This window comes from Hippopotamus amphibius, chromosome 1, assembly GCF_030028045.1.
Source record: "Hippopotamus amphibius kiboko isolate mHipAmp2 chromosome 1, mHipAmp2.hap2, whole genome shotgun sequence".
NCBI lineage: Eukaryota > Metazoa > Chordata > Mammalia > Artiodactyla > Hippopotamidae > Hippopotamus > Hippopotamus amphibius.
Genome location: NC_080186.1, coordinates 104,535,119 through 104,550,498, shown reverse-complemented (window position 1 = coordinate 104,550,498; position 15,380 = coordinate 104,535,119). Strand labels below are relative to the sequence as shown.

The following is a 15,380-nucleotide window of genomic DNA, read 5'->3' as shown; positions in this document are numbered from 1 at the left end:
GATTGCGCTTCAAGTAAGTTTTGAACATAGATGCCATCTAGTCTTTGCATTCTGCAAAATTCTTCTCTAAGTGAATAAATGTGTAGGGTAACTCTCCATTACCTTGATCAGCATCTAACACCAACCTGACACTTAGAATTAAATTAAAGAAACAAAATTGGATACTTTGAGACTTGAGGGCTGATTATACTACCAGAGCTAAGAGTGGATTTAAACTCTTTCCTTATCCCATTTAAATCTAACTAGATATAAACTCTCCATTACTGAGGAATAGAGGTGTGTCTGCAGAGGTGGAGGTTCCCCTTGATGTTCTTGGACAAGGAAACCTAATCCTTTCTTCTGACACACATGGTTGCAATAGAAAGCGTTCCCCAACTGCCAGTCTGGTTTTAATCTATTGTTTCAAGCAAGATGGGATTTGCAGGGAATGTTAAGGAAAGAGCAAAATTACTAGAACTTACTATAAAATGAAAGTGTTGATGAGAAATCAAATTTTAAACAAGTGTTCAAAATTGTAAGCACGAACACATGTAGACAGACAGTGCATGCTACAAGTACATGACAATAAAAGGTCTTAATTGTAAGTATATCTAAAGTCTGCTCTCAATACAACATTTATATCTCATTGTACTAAAGCTCTCTGGCTTACCAAATGATAGCCATGGTAAAATATTGCCAATGAATACAGTGATGCTTCATTTAAACAACACTGCTGGACAATGAAATACTCCATAAGTGAACTTCCCATGTAATCAAACTAACCCTGCATTATACAAACCTTTAAAATGTTAACCATTTAATATGGAAACTTTTCAAAAGGTACAATTTTTTTTCTTTAAAAGATACACTGAAGAACAGCTTTTCCTGAAGATTCAGGATTCACATTTACAAAACTTATTAAAATATGCTGAATATACCACACTTCTTAGAAGAGCAGAAGATGGTAAGCTTAGATGATGGTGAGATGATACTTTCGCCAACACCATAAGGTTTCAGAGTGCTATTGTAAAAAAGTGCAAGAGCAGAAAAAACTAGCTTGCTTTTAACAGTGTCTAGTGTCTTTACTGCTGTCAGTTGCCCCTTCTGGCTAAAAGCATATCAACCTGTCAATTAGTTGCTTACTTTGTCAAAACAAAATTTAGATTTAAAAGACACGCCTACTCTGTGCAAGGTACTATACTAGGTGCTGGGGAAATGTAAGAAACACAAAAGGAATCATCATGCTGGCTAAGTGACACTCAGGAGTCACCAGGTCACCACTGGTAGGAAACACAATTTATTCTAAGTTTGAAAATAACTTTTTTTTTTTTGAAGTATAGATGATTTACAATGCTGTGTTAGTTTCAGGTGTATAGCAAAGTGATTCAGGGTTATATATATATATATATATATATATATACACACATACACACACTTTTGTAGATTTTTTTCCCTTACAGGTATTACAAAATATTGAGTATATTGGTCTACATAGTAGGTCCTTGCAAAAACAACTTACTTTTAAAAATATAGATACTGAAGTGATAACACTGCTTTCCTGATATACTTTCTTCAATGGGAGTATGTCTTGGAAACATCTCCCGTGAAAATATTATCAGTCATGTGAATCTTCAGAGATAAAAGACTAAATTTACTGTTTGAGGAAATAAAGTGAGCAGGCACTGTGACAGCTTCCTGCCTAAACCCTCATCTCATTGCTAGGCTTTATCTTATAATCCAGATGGCTGAGGATGTCAGAAATTTAACCTTGCTAATTCCTAGGGTCATCGAATCTAATTAACATATCTGTAAAAAACTACTTCAGTATTTTAATGCTTGCTATATATATGAATACAAAACATTTAGGCATTTATAAAATTGCATGTTTACAAGAGATACCGTGTATCTTTATAAAGATCAATCATCACTTCCACTGGCAAGGTGTCTTTCCTGGAGTTCAGTAATACCACATTTTGGGGGCTTTTAAACGTTACTTGGCTACTCCTTTCAATTTCCATCCTCCAACTACTTTTATTCCACAAACTCGACCTTGTTGTCTCAAAGATTTCCTTGGATTCAATTACCATCTGTTCTGTAGCTCAGACCTCCCTCCTGAGGTCCAGACCTATCTATCTAATTCGTGTCATACTTGGAAGCACTACAAGCACCTCAAATTTAACAGAGACAAAAACAAACTGATTAGTTTTGTTGAAAAATGAAACTTGACTTCCTTAGCTTTATTTTTTGTCCTCATTCCTACAATTCCCTCCCTGCTTATTTCTGTATTACATCACTTACACTTGAACTTCACCAATACTGTGTACCACTCTGAGATTTTTACTGTATGTTTTTAATTGATAAGTTTTGTCTTACTTTGTTAGATTTCATTTCTATTAAGAGTATCAGCATCCTTACTGCATTTACGTCCTACCTCTTCCTAATGAATAAATACAACAGAACACATAAAGGAATTCTGCCGAATCTCTTCCAATTATAGTTCTTCCTGATGGATTTTTGGGTGCATTAACAGAAGCAAGAGTACCGTGTTAACTCTTCTCATAATTTAAGCCAAAACTCAAAACAATTTCTTCTATCAAGTGTCATCTTTTTTCTTAAGCCTTCCTTGGACCAGATTGAAGCACCACAGTCCTAACCACCCCACCGCCCCAATCTTGGCGTTTGCTTCCTTCACATCTAAAACTGTGCATCATTTATTTATCTGCTAGCCCATTAGCTCGTACACTAGTTGAAGACAAGATATGTCTTTCTTTGCACCTTCAGTAGCTAGCAGACGGCAGAATTCAACAAACGTTTGCAGATTGAATGCATTAATGAAGCTACATAGGTCTCAAAAGACCACTAAGAGGATTGGGGAGGTCCCAATCCTAGAGCAATTTCTTAAAAGCTTGCCTCAGGACGGCTAGGATCCGAAAGGCACCTTACTAGACTTTCTTCCAGTTTAAAACGCTGCTGTTAATATCACCGACGGAGACTGTCCCTTCAGGAAACCTGCGCAAACATTAGGTCTCCAAGGCAAATACTAAAGCCAAGCCCCACTCCGTTCCCGACCCCCACCTACTCTATAAATGCCGGACTCGCCGAGTCACCAGCACAGATGCCCGCCTCGAGCAAGGGCGCATGCGCAGCAAGCAAAAGCTCTGCGAATCCGGGACTTCCTCTCTGAGCGTATGTCACTCAAGACAAGACAGCTCCGCCCTCCTCAAGATGGCGCTGCACACAATGCGGAAGGCGCGTGAGTGCTGGAACTTCATCCGGGCACTTCATCAAGGACCCGAAGCTGCACCCGCTCCCCAGGTAACCGAAGCTGGCCCTTCTTCCACCAGTTTCCCATCCCGCTAGGCCCTTCTCATCCCTCTTTCTTTCCTCCGTTTGCTTCTCCCTTCCCGTTTCCTCCGGAAAGTACCGAGCCCTTCCGTCCCTAAGGTCGATTCGCCTAAGACTGCCTTCCTGCTCGGAGCGTGGCGACGTTGCAAGGATGCGCGGTGACGTAACGCGCCCTTGGTGGGAGGAGCGCGCCGCCGCTTGCCCGCTTGGTCTCAGCCTCTACCCGTTTGAGCGCCCTGAGAGCGCGGCACCTCCGCTGTTGCCCGGCAACGCGGGAAGCCCAGCCTTGTATGAAGGTGTCCGGGACCAGACGACGGGTCCCTCGGGCACTGCCCACCTGGTCTTGATCCCGTTGCTGTTTTTACTCTCCTTTCCCTAATAGCAAGCCAAGGGTCCGGCGGAGGAATTAGAGAAGACGTCTCGTTAGGAATCGAGCGGTTTAAGTAGGTGCACCCTCTTGACGTTCTCCCTCTGGCCGTGCGGTACTTGAGCAAGTGTCAGTGCATCTTCCACTATGATTTCTCCTCATTTCCGCGAAGTAGACCAGTATCTAGGAGGTTCTATGAAAGAATTTCAGCAAGCTGCCAAAGGTGTCGTCCTGTTTTGGTAGCACTCCTTTTACCATTACTCTGTAGTGCTGAGAGCAGGGGCATGGCCTTCAACCCTTATTGACAGTTTTTAGAATTTTACCCTCATAGCAAAAGGAAAAAAAAAAAATATATATATATATATATATATATATATATATACTCTTTCACTTATTCAGATATTTGCTTCACCCAGACATTTACTAAACATCTTCCAAGTGCAATCTCAGTGGTAAGCACTTTGCCATACATCTCTGCATATCCTGGGAGATAGCTCTTGGCAACTAGGGAGATCTTTGAGATTCTGTGATTACTAGGTGATTTCCTGGCATCCTTGCGTATTCATTGTCATAATGTGTAAGTGTGAGAATTTTGTATGGTGTATTAGAGTACTAGACTGAAAGTTAGAAAACTAGAAGTCAAGGGATTTGTCTGCCACTTGCTAGCTGTGTGACATGACAAGTCACTTAATCTCGCTGGACTCATTTTCTTTAGCAGAATGGGTGGAGGAAGGGATGGTCTGATTGACAGTGTTCCTTCAAGCTTTGGAAAATGTGTGACTCCATGATTATGAAGCCAGAGTAAAGCAGTGAGATTAATTATGAAAACCCAAGATTTAAGTTCAACTTAGTTTTCTAATCATCCTATAAATTACTTAACTTTCTGTACCTAAGTGTTTTTCATTGATATGGGCCTCACAAAATTCTTGTAAGGATAGAGGATACCACACTGGAAAGTTATTTGTCAAAGCAACTCTTTATATGTTTTAAATTTCAGGCAGCATTGTTAGGTAAAAATTGATTCAAAATTAGATAAATACATGAAATACTCCTCTCTTTGAAGTCTGAGGGTTTGATTCTGCAGAACCAGAATTGGTTGACTACTGTATTTATAGCTAATACTAGCATATTAAAACCTGTGGATTCAAAGTGACTAAGTCTTAGACCCAAACTTTCTCTCATAACTCAAGAGTTGAGTATGTGATGAGAAACAGAGAATCAAAGAGAAAAGGAAAGCAAACTACAGCCCACTAATGCTTGTCCCGGGAAGCTTAGGGCATTAAATCATTATGAATACTAAAGAGCAGAATTCTTAAATCTCTACTATTGTTTTAGTGGCATTTATGAATACAGTTATCTTAATCAACTGTTAATCTAGATTGTTTCAAGACGTGGCATTTCCAGAACTTATTAGTGTTTCAAAACCTTTAATTTAGCTTTGAGTAGAATACGAATTAAATGTAAGCAAGAGCACTTCTTAAAGCATAATTCTACATATAAATTAAAAAAAAATTTTGTTGATGTATAGTTGATTTACAAAGTTGTGTTAGTTTCTGGTGTACAGAAAAGTGACTCAGTTATATACATAATATATATATTCTTTTCATATTCTTTTCCCTTATAGATTATTACAAAATATTGAGTATAGTTCCCTATGCTATACAATAGGACCTTGTTGTCTATTTTATAATAGTAGTTTGTGTCTACAATTCCAAACTACTAATTTATCCCTCCCCACCCCCTATAATTTTCAGTCATTAAAAATGGTGGTTTGAAAGACTAGTGCAGTATTTTGAAAGACCAATTGAGAAAAGATATAAAATTGCATTCATTCATAGCATATTATATAAGGTTATATGTGCAAATATTTATATAAATATATGTACAGAAAAAAAAAGACTGGAAGGAAACAACTATGCTTAACCTTTTTGTTTGTTTCTCTTTGGTTTTCCTTAATAGTGGATTAAAAGTGATTTAAGTTTTCTTCTTTAAGCTTTCTGTATTTTTCACATGTTCTAAATTGAAGATATATCACTTTCAGACCCAGAATAAAGTTTTAAAACATAAATCTTCAGATAAATGCATAGTCATTATATCATCTGTGGTACTGTAGGTCTCTGAGAGAGATACTTGTCCCACAGTGCTGTTATTAAAATGGCCTTAGGAAAGTTATTAAACTGACTTTAGAAGACTAAAAATTTATGGCCATTTTTCCTGTATGTATCTTCTTTTTCTCTTGAAAAACTTCCTTTGAAGTCAAAGAGGTTTTGTGAACAGATGCAGAAATATGTGAAGGAAGAATTGGATTCTTAAACCAGATGCATTAGACATTTTTATGATATCTCATAACCTTTGTAGAAAACAAAAATTATTTTGCAGGGGTATAATATAATAGAAACATATATTTATCACATCAATGATTCTATCAAAAACTAAGAAATAGCAATTTGCTTGTTATTAGTTTTGGCTGCACCAGCTACTCCCTGAGGTGAGAGGCAAAAGTGGATGAACCACAGCAGTACTTTGCTAGAGTATTGCAATTCCTCGGTTGTTTTAATGTTTTCTTAAAAAAGCAAAATCTTGGGTAATAAACTTGTCATTTGGGACCTTGAGTTATTTCAAGAGCAGGCTTTTGCCCCTCAAGGCTAAACGTAGAATCAAGTTTAAAATAAAAACTAGAGAGAAAACAGAAATAAAAGTGTATAAAGCCATACTCATTATGAGATGTGTACGATTTATATGAAAGTGGTTTATTTTGCCAGGTGTTACCTGATAGAAAACCGTTGAAGTCTGACAAGATGAGAGTAGTCACAGAGTCAGAGGAATGAAGATCTGACATGTTATGTTTAAACGCCGATGGCATTAGGTAAATTTAAGCCTGTCATCATTGACCAAACACAGAATCCATACTTCTTTAAGCACTGAAGTATGATTGTATTGTGCAAAGAGTGAAATATTGGTTAGAAGACTTTTGCAAGAATATTTGTAATCATTCAGGTGAAGTGTAAAATATCCACATATTTATCACAGTTGAACAACACATTTCATTATTAGCTGTCCCAATCTGGGTTTGGCCAGTATTAATATACTGTTTCTACTGTTTATACCTGCTAAATGTAGCCATTTGATGAAGGAATCATGCCTGCAAACAAATAGGCAATGTATTAAATTTTTGACCTTGTATTTAGTTCTCACAACAAGGCTTTTTTAAAAATTGCTTTTTTTTTTAGCATTTTTTTAAATTTTAAAATAATTTGAGATACACAAAGTTATCTCAAAATTAGTACAGAGTATTCCTGTATACCTTTCACCAAGCAGCTTCCTCTTGCATAATATAATACAATTATCAAAGCCAAGAAATTAACTTGGGACAATTTCAGATTTCACCAGTTTTTCCACTAGTCTCCTCCTGGTTTAGGATCAAATCCAGGATCCCATATTGTGTCTCGTTGTCACGTCTCCTCCAATCTATGGCACTTCCTCAGTCTTTCATGACCCTGGCCTTTTTTAAGAGACTTGGTCAGTTATTTTGTAGAATGTCTCTCAATTTGGGTTTGTCTGATGTTTTCTCATGATTAGACTGAGGTTATGTATTTTGGCAAGAATACTCCAACAGAGATAATGTTCGTAACAAGGCTTTAAGGCAAGTATTAACACCTTATTGTATACATATAGAAGTAGACTTTAATTAAATGACTTGCCTAATGTCACAAAGCTAAGTAATTATGGAATTAGGATGGTAAAATTTACTGTTGGCATTTCATTCCATATTTTGTAATTAGTATTTGTTATTATAGGTTTCCGTGATCTTTTTAAAAATATTTTATTTATTTATTTATTTTATTTTTGGCTGTGTCAGGTCTTACTTGTGGCACGTGGGAATCTTCATTGAGGCATGAGGGATCTTTTGTTGCGGCCTCTCTAGTTGTGGCTTGCACGTTTTCTCTCTCTAGTTGTGGCACTCAGGCTCCAGGCTCGGGGGCTCTGTGGTTGTGGTGTGAGGGTTCCAGAGCATGTGGGCTCTGTCATTTGTGGCATGCAGGCTCTCTAGTTGAGGCGCGTGAGACCAGTAGTTGTGGTGCATGGGCTTAGTTGCCCACGGGATGTGGGATCTTAGTTCCCTGACCAGGGATCAAACCTGCATCCCCTGCATTGGAAGGTGGATTCTTTACCACTGGTCCACCAGGGAAGTCCCAGTTTCTGTGATCTTAATGGCATTAAATGGGGCAGTGTTCCCAGTGACTTTTCCTTTAGCTTTTATCTGCCCTTGTATTGTTCATCCAACATGCAACATGAGCTAATCATAGTCAGCCTGGAAAGCTATCAGGAGCTGCTATCACCATCTGGGAATTTTACTAATTGCTAACTGTGCCAGTTTGATCGAGCTACCTCATCTCTCTGTGCTTTTCTTAAAGAAAGATGTTGCATGCATTCACTCTAAAGCCCATTTTAAGCTCAGTCTATGAGTCCATTTGTTTAAAATGCTTTTTAGGTTGATTTCCCTTGTGAACTGACTTAGCTTATTCAAAACAATAATATTTCAGTTCTCTGAAAATCGCTTTGCTTAGCTGATGAAAACTACTGATGGTACTGCTGAAAATATAGGCGAAGAACATAAATGCTGAGCATTTATGCTAGCAGCTCTTATGGCATCCACAGCCAGGAAATGGTGAAAAGGGTGAGGCTGCTAACCCCCAGATCCTTTCTCAGTACACCTGTTGCGTGGTTGCATGTTACAGAAGAACTGTCTGCGGAGGCTTACGCAAATATATATATATATTTGTATATTTAAGCCTATATGCATGCATATCCCTCTGTCTTTCATAGAAAGAACTAAAATACAGCTAAGGCTTGGTATGTGCTAAGGCTTCTTGCTATGTAGTATACACGCTTTATCTTAGTTACTTCTCACAAAAATCCTGTAAATATTATTCTGTCCATTGTATAAAACAGGCAGCAAAGGCTCTGAGGCATTATTTAGTAGTTATAAATTACTTGGGTAGTTTTCCCGAGTCAGAGAGCTAGTGAATAGCAGTGCCAGGATTCACACTCAGCCTCGCCTGTGCTTTTCCCACCTGACCAGCAGTCGTCTCTTATGAAATCACATCTTACATGAATCCCTCTTAGATAAAACAGATGAGAGCAGAGCTTTTCTGAGTTAAGGAATAGAAAAGCAGCTACAGCCCTGCTTGCTTGGCCTCTCCTACCCCCGCCTACCACCTTCCCTCCACACACAACCAGAGACCCCTGAGATGGTGCCACACAGTGTTGGGCTTCTTAAGGTGAAGTTTGAAAAATAACTTCAGCTTCGTTAAATATCCAAGTGAGTTTGTTGGCTTGGGACCACATATGATGGGTGGATTATTTTTAAGGGGCTGCTCTGTCAATGAGTAGTTTGGGAGTACTTACTTTGGTATGTATGTATTTTATCAATGAAATGCAACCTTTGTTCTGTTTTTCTTGAGCTATGAGAGTACTTGAGATAACAGCGGTCAGTTTTCTTTCCTTCCTTCCTTTCTAACTGCTTTCATTCCTAACACAGCTTACTTCAGCATAATATGCTGATGTTTGTGCACAAAGATGATGCTGTGGACCACTCTGTCACTATTACCACTAACCTGGCCTCACGCTTCTTCCCAAAGAGCACTTACTCCAGTTCTGCTCTTGATCCTGTTTTACCACCACCAATCAGGGGTTCGGGAATTGCTCTTCTAGAGACTGCAGCATGAGGCCTAAGCCTTCTTCCTGAATTTCCACAGGAGAAATGTACTTGCTTAGGATAGAAGCTGCTCTGCCCATGTGAGACACTAGATAAGAGAGAGGTAATTTATAGGCACAGAGGTGATACATTGACTCCAGCTTGACTGAATTTATCTCTGCCCAGGCATTCACAGTTTTCTCTCTATATCATTTCTTAGCAATACTCTATCTTTTATTTGCAGTCAGAGGCTTAGCACTTTTTCTTAACTTCCCTGCTTACTAAAGAAAGCAAGGGCATGTCTAGGTTTGCACCAGCCTATCTTCTGACTTCTAATAGTCCTATAATCATTTACCACAATTCATCTACAGCTCTCTTTTTTCTTCGTACACAGTCTTCCTTGCATTGAACCTACTTCTGGTTGGCTAAGAACTGCTTTTTTTGTTTTTTTGTTTTTGTTTTGTTTTTGTTTTATTGGAGTATAGTTGCTTTACAATGTTGTGTTAGTTTCTGCTATACAGCAAAGTGAATCAGCTATATGTATACATATATCCCCTCTTTTTTGGATTTCCTTCCTGTTTAGGTTACCAACAGCATTGAATAGAGTTCCCTGTGCTATACACTAGGTTCACATTAGTTATCTGTTTTATGCATAGTAGTGTATATATGTCAATCCCAATCTCCCAATTCATCCCACCCACCATTTCCCCTCGTGGTGTCCATACGTTTGTTCTCTACATCTGTGTCTGTATTTCTGCTTTGCAAATAAGTTCATCTGTACCATTTTTCTAGATTCGTTAATATACGATATTTGTTTTTCTCTTTCTGATTTACTTCACTCTGTATGACAGTCTCTAGGTCCATCCACGTCTCTACAAATGGCACACTTTTGTTCCTGTTTATGGCTGAGTAATATTCCATTGTATGTATGTGCTGTATCTTCTTTATCCATTCCTCTGTTGATGGACATTTAAGAGAACTGCCTTTTTGACTGCCCTTTTGTCTCTTCAAAAGCACAGTCGAGCTACCCTGATTTCTAACCTGCAGAGGTTCTTACAACTTCCACTTTTATATCCCTGGCCCTCTAGGCTGGCACAGGAACCTGTGGACAGACAGAGATATCAGTTTCTCCTTTGCATTCCTGTTCCGGTGTTCTGGCTGTGACTCTACAGTGCCAGGCAACTCCACCATGGATGGAGCCCTGAATGACCTTGGATATATTGTTTCAAGTTTAAGGTTCTTGGGATAATAGTTGTAGATTTTTCATCAAGGCATTCCAAAACATAAAATAAAATAACAAATCTCACCTTGTGAAACATTTTCAAGTGGAATCTATTATTTCCATTAATAATAATATTCTCTTCTAATATAACACTTTGTAGTTTTCAGAATGCTTCACGTATTCTCATTTAATGTTGAGGACGACACACACTGTTTCACTATTTAGCCATCTAAAGTTTTTACTCATTAATTAAGTTTTCATTGTAGCTTCCCTTTTTTTTTTTTTTACCAGTTTTGTAGTAATGATGAATCTAAAAAAGTAAATATCAGTATTCTTTAAAGTTTTAGTTCAGTGGATATTATTTTCTTATTTGTACTAAAATTGATTTAGTGTTTAATTCATTTTTGGGCCCTGGTCTGATAGGACTGTGATAATTTCAGTTATTAATAAATATGATGATGACACGGGGAGATGGTACTAGCAGACATTTTTAGGATGCTTACCAGGTACCAAGCATGGTTTGAAGCACTTGACATGTATTAGCTCATTTAATCCTAACAACCCAATGAGGTGAGTGTTAATATTAGCCCCATTTTATAGATGAGGATACTGAGAGGTTAAATAACTCACCCAAGTTCATATAGCAAGTATTAGAGCCAAGATATAACCCCAGGTAGTCTGATTACAAACTCTGTGTACTAAATTTAATAAAAAATACATTAAATTCTGAAATAAATTACCTGTGTTAATATGCTGATAACTGCCATGCAAACTTTTAAATCTCCTCCATGAAAGCTGCTTATATATCTTGCAATGGTGACATGCAGAGTAGAAATTGTAAATCATCCTTTGTTGTTGCTGTTCCTAGTCTTGTTTGGCTCAGTGAATTACGAGAAAGGAACAAAGCTGTCTTGTAAATTTATCTCCGTGTCTCTATTTGGCTACTGCCACTAGGATTACCCTGTGTAAAATAAAGGCTTTTAACACATAAGTCCCAAGGTACATGTAGGAAGTTGTGTTTATACACAGTCTATAGCTAAAAGGTCAACCTGTGTACAGCCTTGCAGGCAGAGGAGAGGTGGTGAGTGCTGAAGCTTATGGATGGCCTGGGGACCACTATCTAGGGTCTAGTTGGGATTTATGGCTAGAGTACTTTCTTCAAAAGTAACAGAAGTGCAAAGTGAGAAGATGGGAAAGATTAAAGTAATTAGTGTTGTAGGCCATTTCTACAAGGGATAAGTAAGGATTTTATTCTGAAAGATTCTCATTCCAAAAAGTTCTTAGACGAGTCTGTAATTAATGGAATCAAAGTGAATTATTACCAATTAGTACATTAATTGGGATGCTGTTGAGGCTTTACGATTAGCAACATTGAACAGAGTTTATATACAAAGGACTTCTCATGAACATTTCCTTATACTCCCATGAACAGAGACTTCGCATGGACCATTCTATTTTATATTCATTCAGCCTCACTCTTTACTCAGTATATTACTTTGGGCCCCTTTTGGGAAGTAGGGTAATGTAATTGTGAAGGGAAATAGAACTGTTTACTTAAATCCCTGATTTGGATTCCTGTCCTCCCATGGGGAGAATGGTCTGAGCAGCCAGTTCATAAAGTTACGGGAAAAAAGAAGAGCCTCTTTGGCTGAGGGTAAGTATGCAGCATGAAGGTGGGGTCCCGAGAGAGATGTTAAGAACCAGATGATATGCAGGCCTTGCCAATTCTGGGGAGAGAGCCAGGTTGGCCTTCCTCTCCACGGATACTGGTAACCTGGCCATCTTGGTTGTGAAGGAAAGTCCTTCTGTGCAGGCCACGTTGGCTTCTCCCATGGCTGGCGACTTTCCAAGGGTCCCCGTGGTGCCAAGCTATGAAACTCAGTAACCCAGAGAGGCAAGTGTCTAGAGGATCAGCAGTCACGCGAACGTTACACTCAGAGTTGCCTGACTTCTCACTAAGAGGAAGTGTGGTAAAGCAGCAGGGCCGTGGCTTTTGGGATCGGTCAGTCCTGGCTCCACTGTGTGCTAACTGTGTGATGTTGGGCAGGTTACTCAGCCTCACTACACCTCAGTTTTCTCATCTGCAAGGTATTAATAGTAATACTCACATGGTAAGAATTGTATGTGGAGTCAAGATTCTGCCATACGTATAAAGTCCCTTGGCCATTGTGTTGCAGAAATCTGTCTGTTGAGAAACCAAGCACCACACTTGGAGGGTTGAAGAACTCAGGTTTATGAAGCTGGCGGCCCCAGATGAGCTAACGCTCCGAAGTTCTGGGCCCCGAGCTCAGGGTGAGCTTTACTTTTATAGGGGTCTGTGCACATGTTTACAGTTAGCATTGGTAGATTGGTTACTTGGTTTATAGAGCACGGAAATTTCCAAACAGAAACTTATAAGAGCAGGTGCAGAACATTCCATATTTAGCAAAACATCCTATGGTTAAATTTGATTGCTAGGTTATCCTGTTTTTGTTTTTCCTTTTCGGGGCAGCAAGCATATTTTACAAAAGCAGAATGAGCATGGAGTTATTTTTAGCTGAGTGCAAGTTTCTAATTTTCCTCCTCAAGTGCACAGCACCTAGTGGGTCCTCTGTGCTTGGTGATGGTTATTTCTTCAATAATATATAATTCTCCTCAGCAGCCTTTCTCTCCTCTACCTTTATCTGTCTTAATAACCTTTGATTCCTCCCATGTCCACACTGTCCTCCCCCCACCCCCAAAATGAAATCAGCGTGACCACATTAACCTCCCAAAAGCAGTGTGCTAATTATGTTGTTCCCTTGCTCAGAAACCTTTGGGGGCTTCTCATAAAGTTTAGACTCCTTGTAGCCCCATGTTGAAGCACTTCCACAGTGCAGATCCAAAACATTTCTCTGGGCCATTGCTGTCCTACATGGATCGTTGGCCCTGGAGTTAGTAGAGTTTCCAAGTTTGCTCAGAGCAGTTTCCTTTTACTTCTTTGGTCACTGTCTCTTCTTGGAAAGACCTTTCTTCCCATTCTAATTTGTCTGTACGCCACTGCTCTATAACATAAAAAACAAGCAAGCAACAACAACAAAACTCATATGTAGGTTCCAGAAAACTTTGTTCTTAAGCTGGAAATGATTGCTCCCACTTTGGAATTTTATAGGACCTTGTACCTTTCTTATAGAAATGAACAAATCCTGCCTTATATTCTCTCTGTGTATAGACATGTGCCGTAGGACAGATGGAAGGCTTGGTGTTTTTTTGTTTGTTTTTGCTTTTCTTTTTTATTTAGACCATTTGTGAACACTCCAGCAGGAGAAAGTTTGTGATACGTACGTTGTTGCACAGGTGCAGCCTCAGGCTGCCACTCAGCAGGCTGACCTCACCAGGAGTGTGTTCCTGGAGGCCACCCCCAGTTGTGAAGGACGGAGCAGGCAGGATTCTTCCTGTTGAGCCCTGGCTATGATAACTAAATGTGTGTGAGAAAACGAGTTATTACTTAAACCTTTGGCATAAAAATTCCTGTAGCAGAAAGAGCTCAGTAGGTACTGAGTGAATGAATTCAGTGAAAAATAAATCTAATAAGACATGAGGAAGTTCATACCGTTGCCATTTAGCCTGTTGTTAATTTAAAGCACACACTTTTGTGTATATTTTTATGTATTCAATTACAGAAGATTTTCAATGTTTGCTGCAGTTAATAAGTGATCTTATTATTGCCTGAAGTAGCCAGATGTTTACAAGTGATTGGGAGATAACACTGGTTTCATTTCAATAATTTTTCAAGTAGGTTCTGAATTTCCAACTTGTTGCTATAATTGATCTTTATTGCCCCTCTAGCCCTAATTGTATTTTCATAGGTGTATCTGAATATACTGGGGTTTTCTACCTCTATATGTTATACTAAAGTTTGTTACCTCTGTATATAGAAAAGTGTAGACAGACTGAGGATTAAGATGAGAAGGTTTTATTTTGAGCATGGTTTTGCCTCAGGAGCCTGTCTGGTTCAATAAATGTGCATATTATCTATAAAACAGCTGACATCTGTGCTTTTTATTATTGTATCAAGAGTATGCTTTCAACTCATGAAGGAAGTAAAAGGCTCATTTATTGTATCAATGTTGTCTTTTTTCTTAATTGTTCATTTTAAGTCCCTTTAAAGCAACCTGTGAAGGCATGCCTAGGACCTTTGCTCTATAGATCTTGGTATGCTCTGCAGAGATACTGAAAATAGCCCTAAGTCTCACTGCACTGTTATACTGTGTAGACAGTAAGGCCATTTGTAAGCTTCCCATCTAGTGCTATTTCATTTTTCTTTGCACCATGTTAAGAGTAGATTAGTATGATTCAAGGAGAAATTGTATCTACATTACAAAGAACTTACATTTTCTTCTTTTAAAGTGGCCTAGTGGCATTTTAGTAGTTGTTAAGGAAAGCTTATTGTTATACTTGCTTACCAATTTATCATTTACATGTTTAATAAAACCCCAAATCAACCTAGCCTGATCATAGAACTGTTATAGAATGTCATGTCTGTTAAACGGGGTTTGATTGCAGCATCCTCCTAAGTCCATGACTACAGTGGCCAAACATCTTGTTAAACCCAGAACGAGTTGTACGCATCAATCTTTAAAATGTCTTGGAAATTCCAGTGTTTCAGCATCCACATGACATCTCCCACATTGTTTTTCACATTCTAAAATGGGACAGAAATTCTTTAGCAGGCCATGTGTCCTTAATTTTGATTGGGAATATATTAACATATCTATGACTCACATAGAAACACAGCTTATCCCCTCATC

General features: G+C 38.6%; 1 protein-coding gene across 1 annotated transcript in view; it reads left to right on the top strand.

Annotated features, from left to right (window-relative positions):
- Positions 1-3,187: 3,187 nt before the first annotated feature.
- The window catches only part of WARS2 (tryptophanyl tRNA synthetase 2, mitochondrial), an 82,596-nt gene continuing 70,403 nt past the window's right edge, over positions 3,188-15,380 (top strand). Inside the window, exon 1 of the mRNA XM_057720741.1 lies at positions 3,188-3,294. Within this exon, the coding sequence (XP_057576724.1) occupies positions 3,205-3,294 (90 nt within the window). The 5' untranslated portion in view covers positions 3,188-3,204. The remainder of the gene's footprint in view (positions 3,295-15,380) is intronic.